The sequence below is a fragment of the Camelus dromedarius genome, chromosome 14 (genome assembly GCF_036321535.1).
Source record: "Camelus dromedarius isolate mCamDro1 chromosome 14, mCamDro1.pat, whole genome shotgun sequence".
Classification (NCBI taxonomy): domain Eukaryota; kingdom Metazoa; phylum Chordata; class Mammalia; order Artiodactyla; family Camelidae; genus Camelus; species Camelus dromedarius.
Genome location: NC_087449.1, coordinates 70484960 through 70501075, shown reverse-complemented (window position 1 = coordinate 70501075; position 16116 = coordinate 70484960). Strand labels below are relative to the sequence as shown.

General features: G+C 60.6%; 2 protein-coding genes across 3 annotated transcripts; one reads left to right on the top strand and one right to left on the bottom strand.

The window, feature by feature from the left end:
- Positions 1-207: 207 nt before the first annotated feature.
- Positions 208-5456, bottom strand: ANKRD65 (ankyrin repeat domain 65). The gene is made up of 3 exons (XM_064494196.1): positions 5212-5456; positions 4463-4997; positions 208-4027 (listed from the first exon to the last, which is right to left on the bottom strand). The coding sequence occupies exons 1-3, from the start codon at positions 5454-5456 to the stop codon at positions 3446-3448; spliced, it is 1362 nt and encodes a 453-aa protein (XP_064350266.1). The 3' UTR covers positions 208-3445.
- A 2320-nt stretch (positions 5457-7776) lies between these two features.
- TMEM88B (transmembrane protein 88B) lies at positions 7777-16108 on the top strand. Of its 2 annotated transcripts, none has more exons than XM_064494201.1 (3): positions 7777-8567; positions 10209-10344; positions 13048-16108. In XM_064494201.1, the coding sequence occupies exons 1-3, from the start codon at positions 8292-8294 to the stop codon at positions 13107-13109; spliced, it is 474 nt and encodes a 157-aa protein (XP_064350271.1). In that variant the 5' UTR covers positions 7777-8291; the 3' UTR covers positions 13110-16108. The 2 variants fall into 2 exon arrangements, with proteins under 2 accessions (XP_064350271.1, XP_031319659.1); XM_031463799.2 differs by having other exon boundaries at positions 7779-8567; positions 9539-10344.
- The last annotated feature ends 8 nt before the right edge of the window (positions 16109-16116 follow it).

The following is a 16116-nucleotide window of genomic DNA, read 5'->3' as shown; positions in this document are numbered from 1 at the left end:
CCGCCGCCGCCGCCGCCGCCGCCGCCGCCGCCGCCGCCGCGCGAGCACTTCCGGGTCAGGTCCCACACACACACGCACACAGCGATTTCCGGGGCGCCGCGCGTGCGCTCCGGGCCCGCGCCCTCGCCCTGCCCAGTGCGCATGCTCTGGAAGGGCGGGGCGGGGCGGTGATGGCTGGAGGTGAGCCCCTAGCGGAGGTTGGCGGGTCCTGCAGAGCCCAGCCGGGCCGCGCTGCCTCCGACCGACCGTCCAGGTCCCCTTTGTGCTGCTGAGCTGTGCACTTTGAAAGGATTGGAATGGCACGTACAATATAAATATTGCGTATATTTTGTCACCATTTTACCACGGTACCATTATATTATCATTATTACAGGAAACAATGAAGGGAGTGTGCACTTCCTTTGTAACTTTAAATCTGGGCATAATTTTAAGTTACAGAAAAGTTGCAAGACTAGTTCCAGAAACTCCCCAATATGCTTTACCCAAGTGTACCAACTGTTTACATTTGCTCCATTTTTAAAAGTCATTCCCGCTATAAATGTTCATAAGCACACAGTGAGTTTTTCCTCTGGTCCATTTGAGAGGAAGTGGAAGATAACTAAATATTTCACTGTGTATTTCCTTAGGACAAGGTCATTCTCTTACAAGTCACAGCACAAGGATCAAAATCGGGAAATTCAAGATTAACGCAATACTACTGTCTAGACCACAGTCCATACCCAGTTCTGTCAAATGATCTTCACCGCATTTTCCCCGGTCCGGGATCCTGCGCTGCCTATAGTTGTTGTGTCTCATTTTCAGTCTTAATCTGGAACAGTTCTTCAGCATTTCTTTGTTTTTCTTGACCTTGGCATTCCTGAAAAGTCCAGGCTAGTTATTTTGTAGAATGCCTCTCAACTTGAGTTCATCTGATGTCTCCTCGTGATTATAACTGGGTTACACATTTTTAGCAGAATACCGCAGAGATTACATTGTGTCCTTCTCTGTGCATGGTATCAGGAGGCCTGTCCCAACATGGAAAATGTCAGCTTTAACCACTTGATTATGGAATTGCTTGCCAGGTTTCTCCCCCACTTTTACTTTTGTAACTAATAAGTAGCTTGTGGAGAAACAAATGCTTTGAGAGTTATAGGCTTTCCTGTCAGCAGATGCTGAGATGCAAGTAGGAGTATGGTGTTGCATCCTGTCTTGCGCGTGGGAGAGAGAGAGTGCAGACAGGGCAACGTCTGGGCTGACCCAGTCGTTCCGAGGCAGAGACTGCCTATTTGGGAAATCTTGTGTTGGGCAGAAATGGCCAGACCCCAGCGCCTGTGCTGAGCTCAGCCAGTGTCTGGGGCCGCCAGGAAAAGTGTGCCATTGGCTAAAATACTGCTGTGGACTTGAAGCTCAAAGACAGGTGGAGCCTTGAAGGGTGTCTGAGCAGCACCCTCTGTGACCTCCACACTCCAAGACGACTTGCACTCACCAACTCGAGCGTCCATTGTTGACTTTCTAACTCTCCGTATTTATTGGCATTCCCTTTAAAGAAGACGTTTACCTTGAGGGGTACCATTTATATAGCGTTAGAAGGGTGCCCAGAGAGGGTGCTATTCCAGTGAAGAAGGCAGTGGCTGAGGGCAGGCACAGGGATCAGCAAGTGAGAGGCTTGGTGTAGTCAAGGTCAGAGAGCCAGAGTGGGTCCGGGGCCAATGAGCAAGCGGGAGGCTGGAGATAGAGGTTGGTCAGGATGTGTGGGCCCTGGAGGTCGAGGAGGGCCTTTAATGTCCCGTGTAGCACACGGCCCTAGGCTTCCTTACAGCGTGGCAGCCACCCTGCACCTTGGAAAGTCATAGGGCATCACTTCGGCAGGACTCGGGTGGCCAGAACAGTCAAGAGGTGGAGACACAGACTCCAGCTCTGGACGGGGGAGGATGGAGATCGCGCTGGAAAGAGCACGGTGGTGGATGAGATCGCTGGAGCATTTGTGAACAACACAATATGCCATATTTGGTTTACACTCCACTGGGGAGAGGGAGTCACGGGGGAGACTGTGAGCAGGATAGTCAATAGGTTATAGCTACTGTTCTGAGAACAGCCCACAGGGAGTCAGGGGCTCAAACGAGAAGACCAGCTAGGCTGGGGGCCTGCCTGGTTATGGCAATGCTCCCAAGGCTGCTGGTGCCTGGACATAGTGGACTCAGCAGGGGAGGCGAGAGGCCGTCAGGCTGTGTGTGGCTCTGGAGCAGCACAGCAGGCTGTGCTGGAAGCTGGGTGTTGGTGTGTCCTGGAGCTTTAGAAACCATCTTTACTCTGACGACACCAGAGATGTCACCACAGCCCCCGCCTTTCCCACATTCTCGTCTCCTGTGCACCTGCTCTCCCCATCACGATTAAGGTTTCCCACTCACCCCGCCACCTCGGGCCCAAGCCTCGCTAGGGTCAGTGTGAGGTCTCCCTTTCCCTGGCCCCCCACCTCCAACCCATCAGCAAGCACAAAGGGCCCTGCCCACAAAATCCTCCTGGTGCTGCCTGCCTCCCCCATCTCCACTGCTGTGCCACCACCATCTCACTGCTCCTGGGCTCCCCGTCCCAAGAACAGCCCACTCTGCACGAGCAGGCTCCATGGGCCACGGGGACCATGTTACACAAGCACAAACCCCCCCAAGGCTTCCACTGCCTCAGGAGTGACATCCAAGTGCCCCCATAATCCCTGGACAGAGGTGCTCATTTGGCATGACAGTTTTCACTTTTGAAAGAGGAACTCTGTCCTCTAAAGACGTTCTTCCAGAACAATCAACGAACCGCAATGATTTTCTGTGAGAGCACATAGAGGGGCCACTGGAGACAACTGTCCCTCTGTGTGGTTGGACCACAGGAGCGTAATTTACAGATATGACTGAGTGATAACCATGAGTGGCTAATGCCATTGAAAAAACCATTTTTCTTCCTTAGGTTTCCTGGGGGAAACAGGCGGAAGCACTAGTGTCAACCAGGAGGTAGAAGCAGGAGCAGAAGGTGGGGGGCTCAAGCCTTCACTGGGGTTCCCACAGGAAAGATGAGGCAGGGCAGGGACACAGTCGAGGACCAGCTTGTTCGATGGTCCAGTGGGCCTGGCGCACACAGGCATACCTGGCGCTGGGTGGTTCAGGGCTGGGTACCGAGAGAAGGCTGCTCGGGACGGCAGGGGAGAGAAAGACAACTGGCCGCTCGTTTGGTCCTGCAGTCATTGAACGGACGCCGACAGACAAACACTGAATCTAAGGAAACACAAGAAGAATGCTACCACGGACAGAGGAAGCCCTGAGGGTGACAGCCCCATGGTGGACAAACAGAGACCGTCAGCTTTTGGTCAGCTCTGCTGCCACAACTCAGTCTCTCTGCCAGAGAGGCTGGTGCTGCAGGGGTGACGCGGCCCCCGGACTCAGTGGGGCCGTCTCAGGTCCGGCCAGAAACTTGTTACTGGGGTTCAAGCCACTTCTTCCTTCTCCTCCAGGAGCCTCTGCGCTGCTCTCGCCTCCCCGGCAGGCGGCTTCAGACTATAAGGTGCCTGTATCCTCTGTGAAGGCTGTGGGAGCCTGGAGCCTTCTGTTCTGCTCTGGCCCTGCAGTGAGAAGCTCAGGGACCCTGGGGCTCTGTGCCCCCAGAAGTCCTCCTGCTCTCCACAGAGGGCCGGCCCCAGGTCCTGGGCCACCTCACCCCACCCCGTCCTCAGGGTGGAGCTGGCCCCTCGGCTCAGCAAAAGCACGGCAGTGGGGCCGTGGCCACACTCCATGGCAAAATGCAGGGGGGTCTTGCGGAGCCAACCAGCGGCGTCGACCTCCGCACCCCTGTCCAGGAGGTGAGTGACTATCTCCACGTGGCCTCCCCGAGCAGCGTGGTGCAGGGGTGTGAGGCCCAACGAGTCCCGAGCGTCCACCTCTGCTCCCCAAGCTGCCAGCAGCTGGACGGCGGGCAGATGTCCACCTGCAGCAGCCCTGTGGAGGGCAGAGCGGCCATGCCTGTCCTTGAGGCTTGGGTCCGCCCCATGGTCAAGCAGCACCTCCATGTCCTGGAAAAGGAGGGCAGGAGAGGGTGGGGACTGGCCGTAGCCCAGGTGGGCCACACAGCACTCATCTGCCCTAGATGAGTCTGGCCTTCGCCCCCTCACAGATGCTGCTTCCCCATTTGGTAATTGAAGGAACTGGCCCCTTGCCGCCTGAGGCAGCTGGAGGGACTCTACCTGGAGGCTTCCGCTTGTCCCTCCGATGGTCCTGAGCCACCTACCGCCCATTCTTGCTGCCTGGGGGCTGGCTGGACTCAAGCACACACACACACACATTCACTCCGGTGCTCAATAAACACTTGTTGCTGTGGGCCAGGCGCCCTCCCTGGGCTTCCACGAGCCGGATACAAGGCAGAGCACAGTTAGGGTGGCACTCAGGCCCCTGGTGCCAGACCCACCCCGCCACCTGCTCGGTCACTTGGGGACCTGTCTGGGACGTACCTGCTGGCAGCCCAGGCCGGCCGCGACGCTGAGCGCGGTGGCTCCTGCGCCGTCCCGGGCGTCCACCCGCGCCCCACGAGCCAGGAGGAGGCGCAGCGCCCCCGCGCGCCCAGCCGCGGTCGCCACGAGCAGGGTGCCCTCCAGGCCCTTGTGGCTGCCCGCCACCAGCAGCTCAAGCACTGGCAGCCGGCCGGCCACGGCTGCCCAGTGCGTTGCCGTCCAGCCGTGCGCGTCCACCGCCGCGGAGCCGGGGCCCGGCGCGCCCAGCAGGCGCCCGGCCAGTAGCGTGCAGCCCAGCGCAGCGGCCCAGTGCAGCGGCGTGAGGCCGGCCCCGCAGCGCGCGGCTGTCGGCGCCCCGCGCCGCAGCAGCAGCTCGGCCACCTGCGAGTGCCCGTGCCAGGCAGCCTCGTGCAGTGGCGTGCGCCCCGCGCGGTCTACGACTCCCGCCGGGGCCCCTCGCTGCAGCAGGAGACGCACCAGCGGCACATGGCCACGCAGGACAGCCAGGTGGAGCGGGGTCCTGCCCGCACGGTCCCTGCGGGGTGGGGCAGGGCGCCGTGGGTGAGGGAGGGGACGGACACTGGGCCCCTGCCCCTGCCCCTGCCCAGTGAAGAGACCTCATACCTTTGCCCACTAGAGGACCCTCTCCACCCTCCAAGGGACTGCTGCTCCCGTCTCCCACCCAGTGAAGGGACAGCAGCCACCACCCCCACCTCTGTGAGGATACCCGGTCCTGCCCTGGAGCTCACCTCTCCTCCACACTGGCCCCTTGCCGCAGCAGCTGAGTCACTAGGCTCACATGACCCTTCCACACCGCCCTCAGCAGGCGCCCCCAGGCCTGCGGGGCTCTGGGCCCCTCTGTCTCAGCTCCCAGAGCCTCCTCGGAGCCCAGCGCCAACCACCGCAACTCCTGCTCTGCCTCCGCCTCTGTCATGTCCTGCTCCGCAGATGCTAAGACCCCAGAGTCCATCTGGAAGGAACACGAATCCTGCATGGATGCTAGAGGCCCCAAGACGGCCCCAGGCCGGCCCCAGCCCACTGTTTCCAGGCCAGCATGGACCCCTCATCTCTCCAGGGGAACCAGGCCACCACTTAGCCTTCTGAGGGCCTTGGATCTCAGGTACCTCTGAAGAGAGTCCACCCAGGGCCTCTGTCCTCCAGCTGGGGGTCTTCTCCATGCTGTCCCAGCCCAGCCACAGCCTGGTGGCCCTCTCATGAAACTTATTCCGCAGGTGCAGAGGTGGGGGTGTCTGCTCCCAGCGTGCTGGGAGGCTGGAGCTGCAGCTGTTTTGGAGGGGGTGGTGCAGAGCTGCCTCCCGGGCCAGGCTAAGGGCCACCTCCCCACACTGTTTACCCAGAACTTAAGGGGAGGCCCTGCCTGCCAACCCCTGTCCCAGCACCCTTCAGCCCCTGCCAACTTCCAGGGCCTCTGACTTGGCCTCCCTCCAGGGAGACAAAGGCCAGGCAGGCAGGGACTTGCCCATGGACCACAGCTCCTCCAAGAAGCTCAGTCTATGATGGGCCATGACTTGCCCACCCCAGGAGGCACCCACATACCTTCCCGTGGGTCCCTCCCTCAGGCCCTGCCCCTCACCCCGACTCCTGTCCCAGCTGGCTAAGACCCCCTTGGTGCTGGAGCCTGGCCTCTCTCCTGACTCCAGCTGGAGTAGTGGACAGGGTGAGGTAGGGCCCTTCCCCCTATGAAGATGCTCCACGAGGAAAAGGAAGGAACATCAACCTGGGACACCCGGCAGGTGGCCGGATAAGTTGTGGGAGTAGGAAGCCTCTTGAGAGTAGGCTGAGCGAGTCAGCAGGGGCCGTGAAGGGGCAGACCCTCAACGGAAGGAGGGAGCCAGGCAGAGGGGGGTTGTTTAGGAGAGGAGCCAGGTCTGAAAGGTGGAAGAGTGGTGCTACAGGAGAGGCCTGAATAAGGCCTCTGGGACTGGCCACTTGGATTCTGGGGCCCTGGGGCACAGAGGGACGGGGTGGGAGGCTGGCCCTGAAGGTGCCTTCCCATCCCCAGTCCCTGGGTAAGGCCACTAGTCCAGAGCCCACACAGGAGAAAGTGTGGCAGGTTGCTGTGGCCACGCCCCTCCAGCTGCTTCTTGTGACTGTCCACCAGGGGGCAGCACAGCTCGGGGGCAGTCGCTCCCACCCCAGCACCTTCCCGGCTCCCAGAGAGGAGGTGTCCTGAAGGCCCTGACCTGTACACGCTCCAGAGTGGGGTGGCCCTTGCAGGAGCCAGGCCCAAAGGGTGGGTCTCCAGGCAAGGGGCTGAAGGGCCCCATCCCACCCTCAAGCTACATGGACCCCACCCTGTAAGCCTCAGTCACTCAGCTCAGACATCCCCTCCGCAGAGGGGCCCTCGAGCCTGACCACTGATCTGAAGCAGCCTCATCCTCTGTTGCATTTTCTTCCTAACACTTGTCACTGCACAAAAATACCTGTCTACCTGACGTTAATCAGGCATGTCACACAGGCTGGCGGATTCAGCCCGTAAAGAAGCAAGGTGCTCTGGGTGGGTTCGGACAATTTACTACCTGAGCCACCGGCCAAAATAAGGGGACCAAGAGTGTCAGCCCCACACCCTGTCCCACAGGGTGACGCAGGAGGATGCTGAAAGGAGCAAGCCTGGGTGACAAGATGACAAGGACGGGGGTGGGAGGGGGGCACCCTGTGCTTAGGAGCTGCTTCCCTGCTGCAGCCACACCTGTCACAGCCTGGGCACGGCCGCTTGTGCAGATGACCTTTGTGGACACGGGGTGCCCGCAGAGAGCCGAGGTGAGCTCGAAGGGCCTGGAAGATGTTAGAAGCAGAGTTGGAAGGGCTAAGGGAGGGGAAACGTTCGCATGTGGTGCTGTCCAGCCACCTCCACTCAGCTCACAGACAACCTCTTGCGTAGTTTGTCAACCGGTTATGTAAGTGGTGTTTAAAATACTGTATGTTATGCCCGAAAACCCTGGGAGACCGTTAGGTGCTAAGAGTATTTTAGTCACATTGGAAGAAATTATTTGGAGTTTTCGGATGGGCTAGGAATGCTGATACCTCCTTTACTTGAAGTAACAGAATTATGTGCTCCCACTTTTTTCAGGATGGATGGGATTCTGGCACCAAGTTTGGTGGCTGGTAGGATGAAGCTTTGGATTCTGGCTGGTAGGATGAAGCTGTTATTGGCACCTACTGTGTGTTGAGTCCCACACCAAGCATTTCCTATCCATTGCCCACGGGCCCTCTCGACAGGTACGGTGGGGGCACCCAGCATTTTCCGGGGCAGCTTATCTGAGGCTGTGAGGGGCCAGGTTTGGGGATGAGGGACCAGCAGGGGCAGGGCTGGGAGATGGGGTTGACCTCTACGTGGCAGCTACTGATGGGGCAGTTGCTAGAGTTACGACTAGTGAAATGAGTCGTTGTGTGCAGGAGCTGGAAGTGGGCAGAGGGCGGGACCAGGCAGGAGGAGGGGACCAGGAGGGAGGAGGGCCCCAGTGCTGAGCTGTAGGGACAGCTGTGCAAGCTCTGACCAGAGCATGCAGGAGCTGGCTGGGGAGACTGGCCAGGGCCAGAGCTGCAGTAACCTGGCAGAGACGGGGTCAGCCTGGCAGTGGAGGAACCGGAGGCTCAGGTGTGGCCTTGGAGACTGATGGTCAGGGATGGACCCCTGGGCCAGGGTCCTGCCCTCCAGCTGGGTCCTCTATCCGGATGCTGGGTTCTGGGTAGAGATGTGACCTGGGGACCTATGGTTAAAATTCTGCTAATCTGACACAGGGGGAGGGGCTCATTCCTGCAACGTGACCACCGCTGTGGGCCCACCAGGTCCACTGCCCAGGAGAACATGAGTGGGCAGGAGAGGGAGATGGAGGAGGATGAGGGAGAGGGCACTTCAGACACAGCACTCATGCTGCCCCGAAGGCCTCCTGACTGCCAGGCCGCGGCCCTGAGGTCCCCAAGGTGGGGAGGCCTGGCTGCCCAAGGCCTCGGGATCCTGTTGCTGCCTGGCCGGGCCCTGGCGGGGCTCCTGCTCCATCTGCTGCTGCCCGCAGCCGTGTTCCTGCTGGTGCTGCTGCCAGCAGCAGCCATCGTCTTCCTGGGATTCCTGTGCCACTCGAGGGTGAGCTGAGCCCTCTGTGGGCGTGGAGGTGGGGGGACTGGCTGGAGTCTTTGGGGAGTGGGGGTTCCTGTGGAAGTCTGGGGTCTTGGGGCTGAAGGTGAATCTGTCCCCAGAGGCACACGTGCCCCTCCCTGAAGAGCCTCTTCTGTCAAGTACCCCCCACCCCACCAGCTGTAGCAAAAGAAGGGCTTTTGTTTGTCACCCAAGGGGACAGCTCTCTCCCCTCCCCCGAGGCCTCCCAGCTCTGTACCAGGGGCCACCAGGGCCTGGACAGCTGTGCAGAGTGGGAAGAGGAGGAGGATTCCAGGAAGAGGATATTAAAATATCACCAAATTTAACCAGTCCACAGCCCCTCCTTATCTTCTATTACCCGTTACCCTGGGATGGGTGTCCCCACTTATGGAAGGGGCTGCAGCTTGGTCTGGAGTCAGGAGAGTCCAGGCAGAGGGGGACCCTGTGTCCCTCTTTTTTTAGGCATGTCAGGAAAGTGGGGCTGAAACCAGGGCCACAGAAGAAAAGGTGTCCCCTGCTGGTGGCACCTACCGGAGGGCCTCAAGGTCAGATGCCAACATAGGAGAGACCCGTGGGAGACAGAGAGGGGAGGAAGGCGGAGGTCGGGAACCGGAGAGCTATCCTCTGAGGCTCCCCTCAAGGGACTCCTACTGGGCCATTTACCCCTGGGTCCCTCGCCTCCCATCTTCTGCTCAGAAATGCCTGGCCCACCGCGAGTCCCAGCCACCGGACTCCGCCAGAACTCAGGCCCCGCGCTCTCCCCCGGACCCTCCCTCGTCCACCTGCCCCCCACCCCAGCGCCCCCGCTGGAATCGGGGCTTAACGCTCCACCAGTCCACCTGCTCCCAGGCACGGCCTCCAGGCCCCACCCCAGTCTATCTGCCCCGCCCCAGTCCCGCCAGGCCCGGTCCCGGAACTGAGGCCCCACAGCCACGCCTGACCGCCCGCCCCACCCTCAGGTCCACCCCGAGCCTCGCCCCGCGTGCCGCGCGCTGCTCTCGGATCGCGGCTCTGCGGCGCTCATCGTGTCGGGCTTCCTCTCGCTTCCTCCGCTTCTGGTGCTCGCCTCGGCCGCCCGCGCCCGCCTGGCCCGACGCCTCCGCTCGCTGCTGCCGCCCCCGACTTGCAGTCCTGGACCCCGCCGCCACCTGGTGTCCAGCGACGATGGGCGCGAGCGACACCACCCTGACGGGGAGGAGCAGCTCTGCGCCTGGGTGTGACCCCAGAAACATCTCCAAAGGACCCCAAGACCTCAAATCCCAGAGGCCCCTGAACTCCCCCCGTGTCCCCCATAAGGTGGCTCCAGGCTGGCGACTCAGGGTCTGCGTCCAGGTCCCAACGTGGGAAATCGCAGGGCCCCACGCAGCTCCGTGAGCAGTGCTCCGAGTGGCCGCGAGGTGGCACCGGCCTCCCCCGGACCGGGTCGGCTCTTCCCCAGCCTCTCTCCGCTCCTGCTGTTTCCGTAGCTGCGGAGACTGGGACCCCCAAGGGAGGAGGGAGATGGTTTTCAGAGAAGGGCGCACGGCCAGGCTCTGGGAAAGGCGGCCTTCCCGGTTTCTGCCACTGTGGCTGCCCTGGGCTCCTGTGCCCTCCCCGAGGGCAGCCTCTGAAAGTCCCCTGTCTGGTCAGTCAGCAGGCCTCCAGCGAGTTCCAGAGGTGGTGAGATTTGCTTGGGAGACTCCACGCTGTATGTTTCCAAAATTCCATCGGCGGCCAGAGAACCAGGCGTGCAGGGCTCAGCCTGAGAACGGAATTAGCATTTACAGTAAGGGCCCAGTCTGTTCTTTCTGGAGAATTTTAAGGTCTTTTCCATCTTTTTTGCGTTCTGTTCTTTTAAGCATGCTTCTGGTTGTGGCTCTGTTCTGTATCCATTTGGTGTCCACTGCGTTTCCCAGTTTTATAGATTCACATTTTCATCAGTTCTGTAGACCTCCCAACCATTATTGCTTCAGTCCTGCCTCTCGTTTATTCTCCCTGTTCTTTCTTAGGGAGCACCTGGTACACGAGTGCTGCACGTTCTCCTTTTACCTCTCATGTCAGTTCATCTCTCTTTTGTGTTTTCTGTCTCCTTGTCTCTCTGCTGCGTTCTGGCAATTTCCTCAGGTCCCTCTTCCAGGTCATTAATCACTGGCTGTATCGAATCTGCTGATTAATGCATCCTCTAACTTTAAATTATCATATCGTCATACCTGAAGGTTACAACCGCTTCTTATTCCCGTCTGCTCATTTTGGCGGTCTCTTGGTGCGTGCTCAGTTTTGGGTTCCAGCTTTGACTTCTGGAACATTTCACACATGGTTATTTTATAGTGTGTACCTAACAATTCCAATCCCTTTCTTTGGGGCTCTAACTCTGTTGTTTGTCATTTCTGCTGCCTCTCAGTCATAGCACGTTGTTTCTCTGAATGTTTGCAATTGTTAAGTGTCAGCCCACACCTGTGAACGTTCTGAGACCTGGTCCCTCCAGAGAGGGTGTCCTTGTGAGGCGTGACCGTCCTGGGCCCCTGTTCGGGTCCTGGTCTGTAGCCCGCAGGGCAGGAGGTCCACACTTGTCCCGATGCAGTGTGGCTCTCCGTGCTGTGTTCAGGGAAGTCTCTGCTTTCCCACTTGTTTTCCTTCATCATCCCGGGTTTCTGTTCACTATTCCATTTGTTTATTTATGCACTTATTTTTGGTGTTTCATTTTGGGGAGCCTTGGATATATTTACTTCCTTTTAAGCCCAACAGTGCATCAAACATGTGTTTGTTGTAATTTGTCCCAAATCTAGGAACAGCTGAAAGGCCTTGTAAAGGACCTAGTACACCGCACTGCCAGCCAGGTTCCACCTGTGAGCCATAGGTCAGGGCCCAGACACGCCCAAAGGTCAGGGCTCAGGGCTCCCTCGTGGCTTGGGCAGCGCCTAGCTCGGGGCTGGCTCAGGTCCAGCAAGAGTCCTCGGGGCTTTCCAGTTGTCTGTGCCCAGTCGGTCAGGAGCCTGGCTGGCTGCCTGGCGCCCAGGGAGAGCTTCCCCTAGTCCGAGGCCGCCTTCCTTCCCCTCCTGCCTAGGGTTGGACGGGCTCTGGCCAGGCATTGAGGACGAGGACTCTCCTGAGGATCTGCCTGGCCCCGGAGTCATCAAAACAACAGCTGGGCTGGGGGTGGGGGGTGGGGAGGCCACCGTGTGTCCCAGCTTCTCAGGCCTGCCAAGCCCTACATGGCCTCCAGCTGGCCCCCAGGACAACCTGCCTCACCCCCAGCTCTGACCCACCCACTCACAAAACGAACACCCATGGGGGCTGTGGAAAGTTTACAGAAGAGCCTCAGGGTCTGCTTTTAGGAGACCAGCTGTCAGGGAAGTTGGGAAAGTCGAGGGCGGAGGCCCCAAGCTACTGGGTGGCGGAAACCTCCACTTTGGGCAACAAAGTCTCTTCCCCCAGGTGCCCAGGCCCTGGCCCTGTAAAGAGTTCCTGGCTGTGGGGGGGCCTCTGCGGTGCACATGTGTGCGCATGCATGTGGCGGGGAGTTACATGCTCCTATGTGTGAGCGCGTGCATTCCCTCTGTCACTGGTCCTCACACCCCTGGTGGGGCGCTGTCCAGACCCCACAGGTGTGGAGTCCGGGCTCTGCCAGGTTCCTGGATCTGCCCAAGGCCATTTATTCATTCACAAAATATTTCCTGGCAGCTCAGGTGTCTGCAGACACACCTTCAGTGTTGCACAGCTAGGAGGGGCCCAGAGAGTTCTGTCCCCACATCCGGTGTCCCAGGTGTGAGCCCTGCCCCCACCCAGGCTTGAGCCCTGCCCCCACCCAGGCATGGGAGCCAGGCCAGGGGTGCTGGGCAGAAACAGCTGTGGTGGGTGCACTGGGGAGGAACAGGCAGAGCCTGGTGCTGGCCCTGAGAGCTGAGGCCCCTCGCCCTGCTCCTTGGCCTGCCCCCTACCTCCGGGGAGCCCCCTACAAGATGCTGACACGGACTGTCGCTCCCTTCTTTCTCTTTCCTGTGCAAGCCTGCCTGGACCCTGCCTGGGGCTGGGGCAGGGCGTGGTGGTCATCTCCCTGTTACAGAAGGTTCCAGCACAGGGAGCCAAGACTAGGGAGGGGTCTTACCTCAGGAAGGGCATCACCGTTCAGTTCCCTGCATGGGTTGAAAACCCAGGAGCATCTGAACTTCTGCCTTCCTTTCTGCCTCCCAGCCCTGCCCATTGGGCTCTGCCTCTGATGCGGATGGCCCCATATCTTCTTCAAGGCCTGGCTCCTGCCCCACCCTGCCCCTGCGCAGGCCAGGAGCCCTTGCCTCCTCTGTGAAGCCTGCCCCTGCCCTTTCTGCCTCCCAGGCTTCTTTACAGCCCTCACACACTGGCAGGCCCCCACCCAAGGACCCTGGGACTTCCTGTAGCTTCTGCCCACCTGGTCTGGCATGCCCCACCCCCCTGGGGGAAAATAAATAGCCAGTCCTCTCTGCAAACTCACCACTGCCCTTCCCCCTTCCAGCTCCGCATGTCCCCAGTGCAGAATCTGTCATGTGGCTGGACCAGCATGGAGATGACGGCTGAATGCAGACGGGGTGGCACCCTCCCCCACCGTGCCCAGGCCACCCACCCCATCGGCCATCTTTCCTGCCACCCTGGCTGTTGCCAGCAGAAGGACTGGGTGGGGATCAGCTCTGGGGCCAAAGAGGATGGGACAATGGGCCCTCCAGACTCCTAGGACTGGCCCTCTGGCCCTGGCATGTCCCTGACCACAAACGGGCAGGTCGAGTCTAGAAGAATGCGTGGGTAGGGCAGCTGGGTGGGTGGTGGCAGGGGCCTCTGGGCCCTGCTGCTCTTGGCCACCCCTTCCTTCTGCCCCACTTACTGTTGTGGGGTGGGGTCAGGGTCCTTGGGCTCGCCCACACCTCCGACTTCCAGCCTCTGTGTCCCCTGGCATGTATATGGGTGGTGGGGGAGATACAATTGACAAGAACCACAGTACAGGCACCCCCAGGGGGTAGGGAGGGGCCAGGCTGCTCTGCCCCCTCAGGCCTAGCAGAGTGACCTCAGCCGGGGTCGCGGGTGGGGTCGGAGGCCTGGGGAGCTGGCCTTTTCCCTGGGGTCAACATGGCCACAGCAAGCTGGGGACAAAAGGCCCTTCTTCTCTGCAGAGGCCTGGGTGGAGCGGAGGAGGGCGCGTTCCCGCAGACCAGCGGTGGTCAGGGGCAGTGCCTTGGAGAGCCATCTCCCTGGGTTTCATGGAACCCTGTCCACCTGCCTGCAGACCAACAGACAGCGTGGGCCAGCTCCAGGAAGTGATGCTTAGGGACTCCCTCTGGCACACAGGCTGCTCCTTCCTTCTGGTCCCACAGACACCAGGCCCAGGCAGACTCTGGGCCCAAGGGAGGTGGAGGGCTGGGGCCAGAGCACGCTGTGCCCTGGCTGCCCAGTCCTTCTCTGCTCCCTGCCGCCCCCAGGCCTGTCTTCCTTCAGAGAGGAGGATTCCGGGCCATTATATTTGTACTTCCTCTGGCGTCTGCCTCAAGCCCAGCCCTAGCCCTGACCACTCCATCCCTCGCTGACCCCTATCTTCCCTGGGGACCCTCCATCGGCCCATGTCTCCCTCAGGGGCTGATCCTGGAGGTAGGAGTAGTGTGGGGGACTGGGAGAGCAGTGCTGAGTGGATGGGGCTGGGGTAGTCTCCCAGGGGTCAGGCCAGAGTTCAGTGTGAGTGCTGGGAGTGACCCTGGGCAGAGGTGAGGAGGAACTGTCAGCCAAGGCTGGGCCTCCCATCCTTTCTCCCTCGGATGGAGAGGCTGGAGGGAGGAGGATGGCTGCTTCCTCGAGGGCTTGCGTCATGGCCAAGAAGAGCAGCTCAATTTTTCCAGAAGGGACGGAAACGTCCCCGTCAACCCCGCAGCAAAGCTGAGGTGTGACTGTGGGCTCACCCTCTGGGCAGGACTGGGGATGCCACAGGGCAGACTCAGCATGGCCTGGCTCCCTGCCTGGGGCAGGTGGGTGCCCAGCGAGATGGAGGATGAGCCAAGACGTGCTGGCACGTATCTACCTGGGTGGTCTCCCCGCCGGGCCCCCAGGTCTCTAGCTGCTGCTGGTGCTGCAGCATCATGGCCTCTGCTCAGCTCACAGTCCCTCCCCGCAGCAGCCCTGGTCAGCCGTGTGTGCTGGAGGGCTGAGGGCCAGGCGAGCAAGGTCCCTAGGGAAGTAAACCCTGAACTTTGGGGGTTCAAGCCCATTGCTGCCCCCTCAGCGACCAGGCGGAAGCACCAGGCAGCTTCTGGTCCCAGCCAAGGCCTGAGGTCTGTGGAGCTGAGCCAGCACTGCCACTGCCAAGATTCCCGGCAAGGGGGTGGGGGCGGCGGGGACACAGTTCTCGCTTGTTCCTGCCCCAGCTCCTCAGGCTCAGCTGAGCCGCTTCCTTTTTTAGGCAAAGTCAGCCTGTCTCAAAGCCCGGCGTCTCACCTGCCAGAAAGGGAGGAAGGAAAACCATTGAGTCCCATCCGTCCTCCTGGGGAGGGGGAAAGGGAGGGGACATCCTGGCAGAGATGGCCCTGCTGCCTCGCCCTGCAGGACCTGTGCCCCTCCCCAGCTAAGCAGAAAGGAGTGGTTGGGAGAGGGCAGTGGTTACCCCACCACAAGGAATCTTAGGAGTGAGGGGGGTGAGGCTCTCCTGGACCTCAATTCCTGCCCAGGGATGCTGAACTGCCTCACCTAAGAGCAAAGAATCTGCCCTGGGGGCTGAGTGTCCCTCAGGGTGTCCCTGGCAGCCAGCCACCTCTGGTCTGGTCTAGCAAAGATCCCAGGATGCAAGCCACCTGGCCCACCAGGCAGTCCCTCCAGAGGGCTGCTCCAGTGGGCTGCTGGGGGTCTGTCCTCAGTCTTGGAGTCTGGGCCCCTCATTGGGCAGGATGTGGGGACAGCTACAGGCCCAGCATGGTCACACTGGACAGGGCCTGAACCAACCATCCTCAGCCCTTATTCCCCTTCCTCTGAGAAGCCAGGTGGGGTGGAGGCTTTGTGTCCCGCAAGGAGATTCCCCTCGAATGTCGCAGGCTTCTTTCCCCTTCCAACGCGCTGCATCCCTTCTAAGTTCAGCCCTTCTGATCTCTGTAGACCATTCCTTGGAGACACATGTCCCAGCCCCAGACACCTGCTCCTCCCCCAGCCCCGTGGCCAAGGCCTGGGCCGTGCTGGGGGTACGCTGTTTTTGGTGTCACCCACAAACTCTCATACCCCTATGGGGCTCTTTTGGGCCTGGCTTCAGGCACTTCCAGCACCGCGGAGGTGAGGGCAGTGTGTCTGGGGAAGACGCAGCTCAGGCGGCTCCCTGATCGGCTCCTCGCTGTGGGCAGCGGGGAGGGAGGACCCATGACCTTACAGCCAGAAGGGGAGACTGTGTATCTGCGGGCGTGCATGTCACGAGTGTGTGCCTCGGCGGCAGCCCAGGGAGCTCTGCACGTCGCTGCGCATCTGGGCCCTGCGTGTGCGCGCGCCTCCCCGGAGCCTGGGCTCCTCGGCCGGCGGGGCAGCGCGCGCGCCGGGGCGGGGCCTCGGTGGGCGGGGCCTCCCGGGG

Excerpts from the sequence above, each read along its gene's own strand:
- ANKRD65 (XM_064494196.1), bottom strand. The coding sequence starts at position 5,456 with ATGCAGGATTCGTGTTCCTTCCAGATGGACTCTGGGGTCTTAGCATCT. Across the intron at positions 4,998-5,211 it reads GGGGCCAGTGTGGAGGAGAG|GGACCGTGCGGGCAGGACCC; the intron begins GTGAGCTCCAGG and ends CCCACCCCGCAG. Across the intron at positions 4,028-4,462 it reads CCGGCCTGGGCTGCCAGCAG|GACATGGAGGTGCTGCTTGA; the intron begins GTACGTCCCAGA and ends CTCCTTTTCCAG.
- TMEM88B (XM_031463799.2), top strand. The coding sequence starts at position 8,292 with ATGAGTGGGCAGGAGAGGGAGATGGAGGAGGATGAGGGAGAGGGCACT. Across the intron at positions 8,568-9,538 it reads GATTCCTGTGCCACTCGAGG|GTCCACCCCGAGCCTCGCCC; the intron begins GTGAGCTGAGCC and ends CCCCACCCTCAG.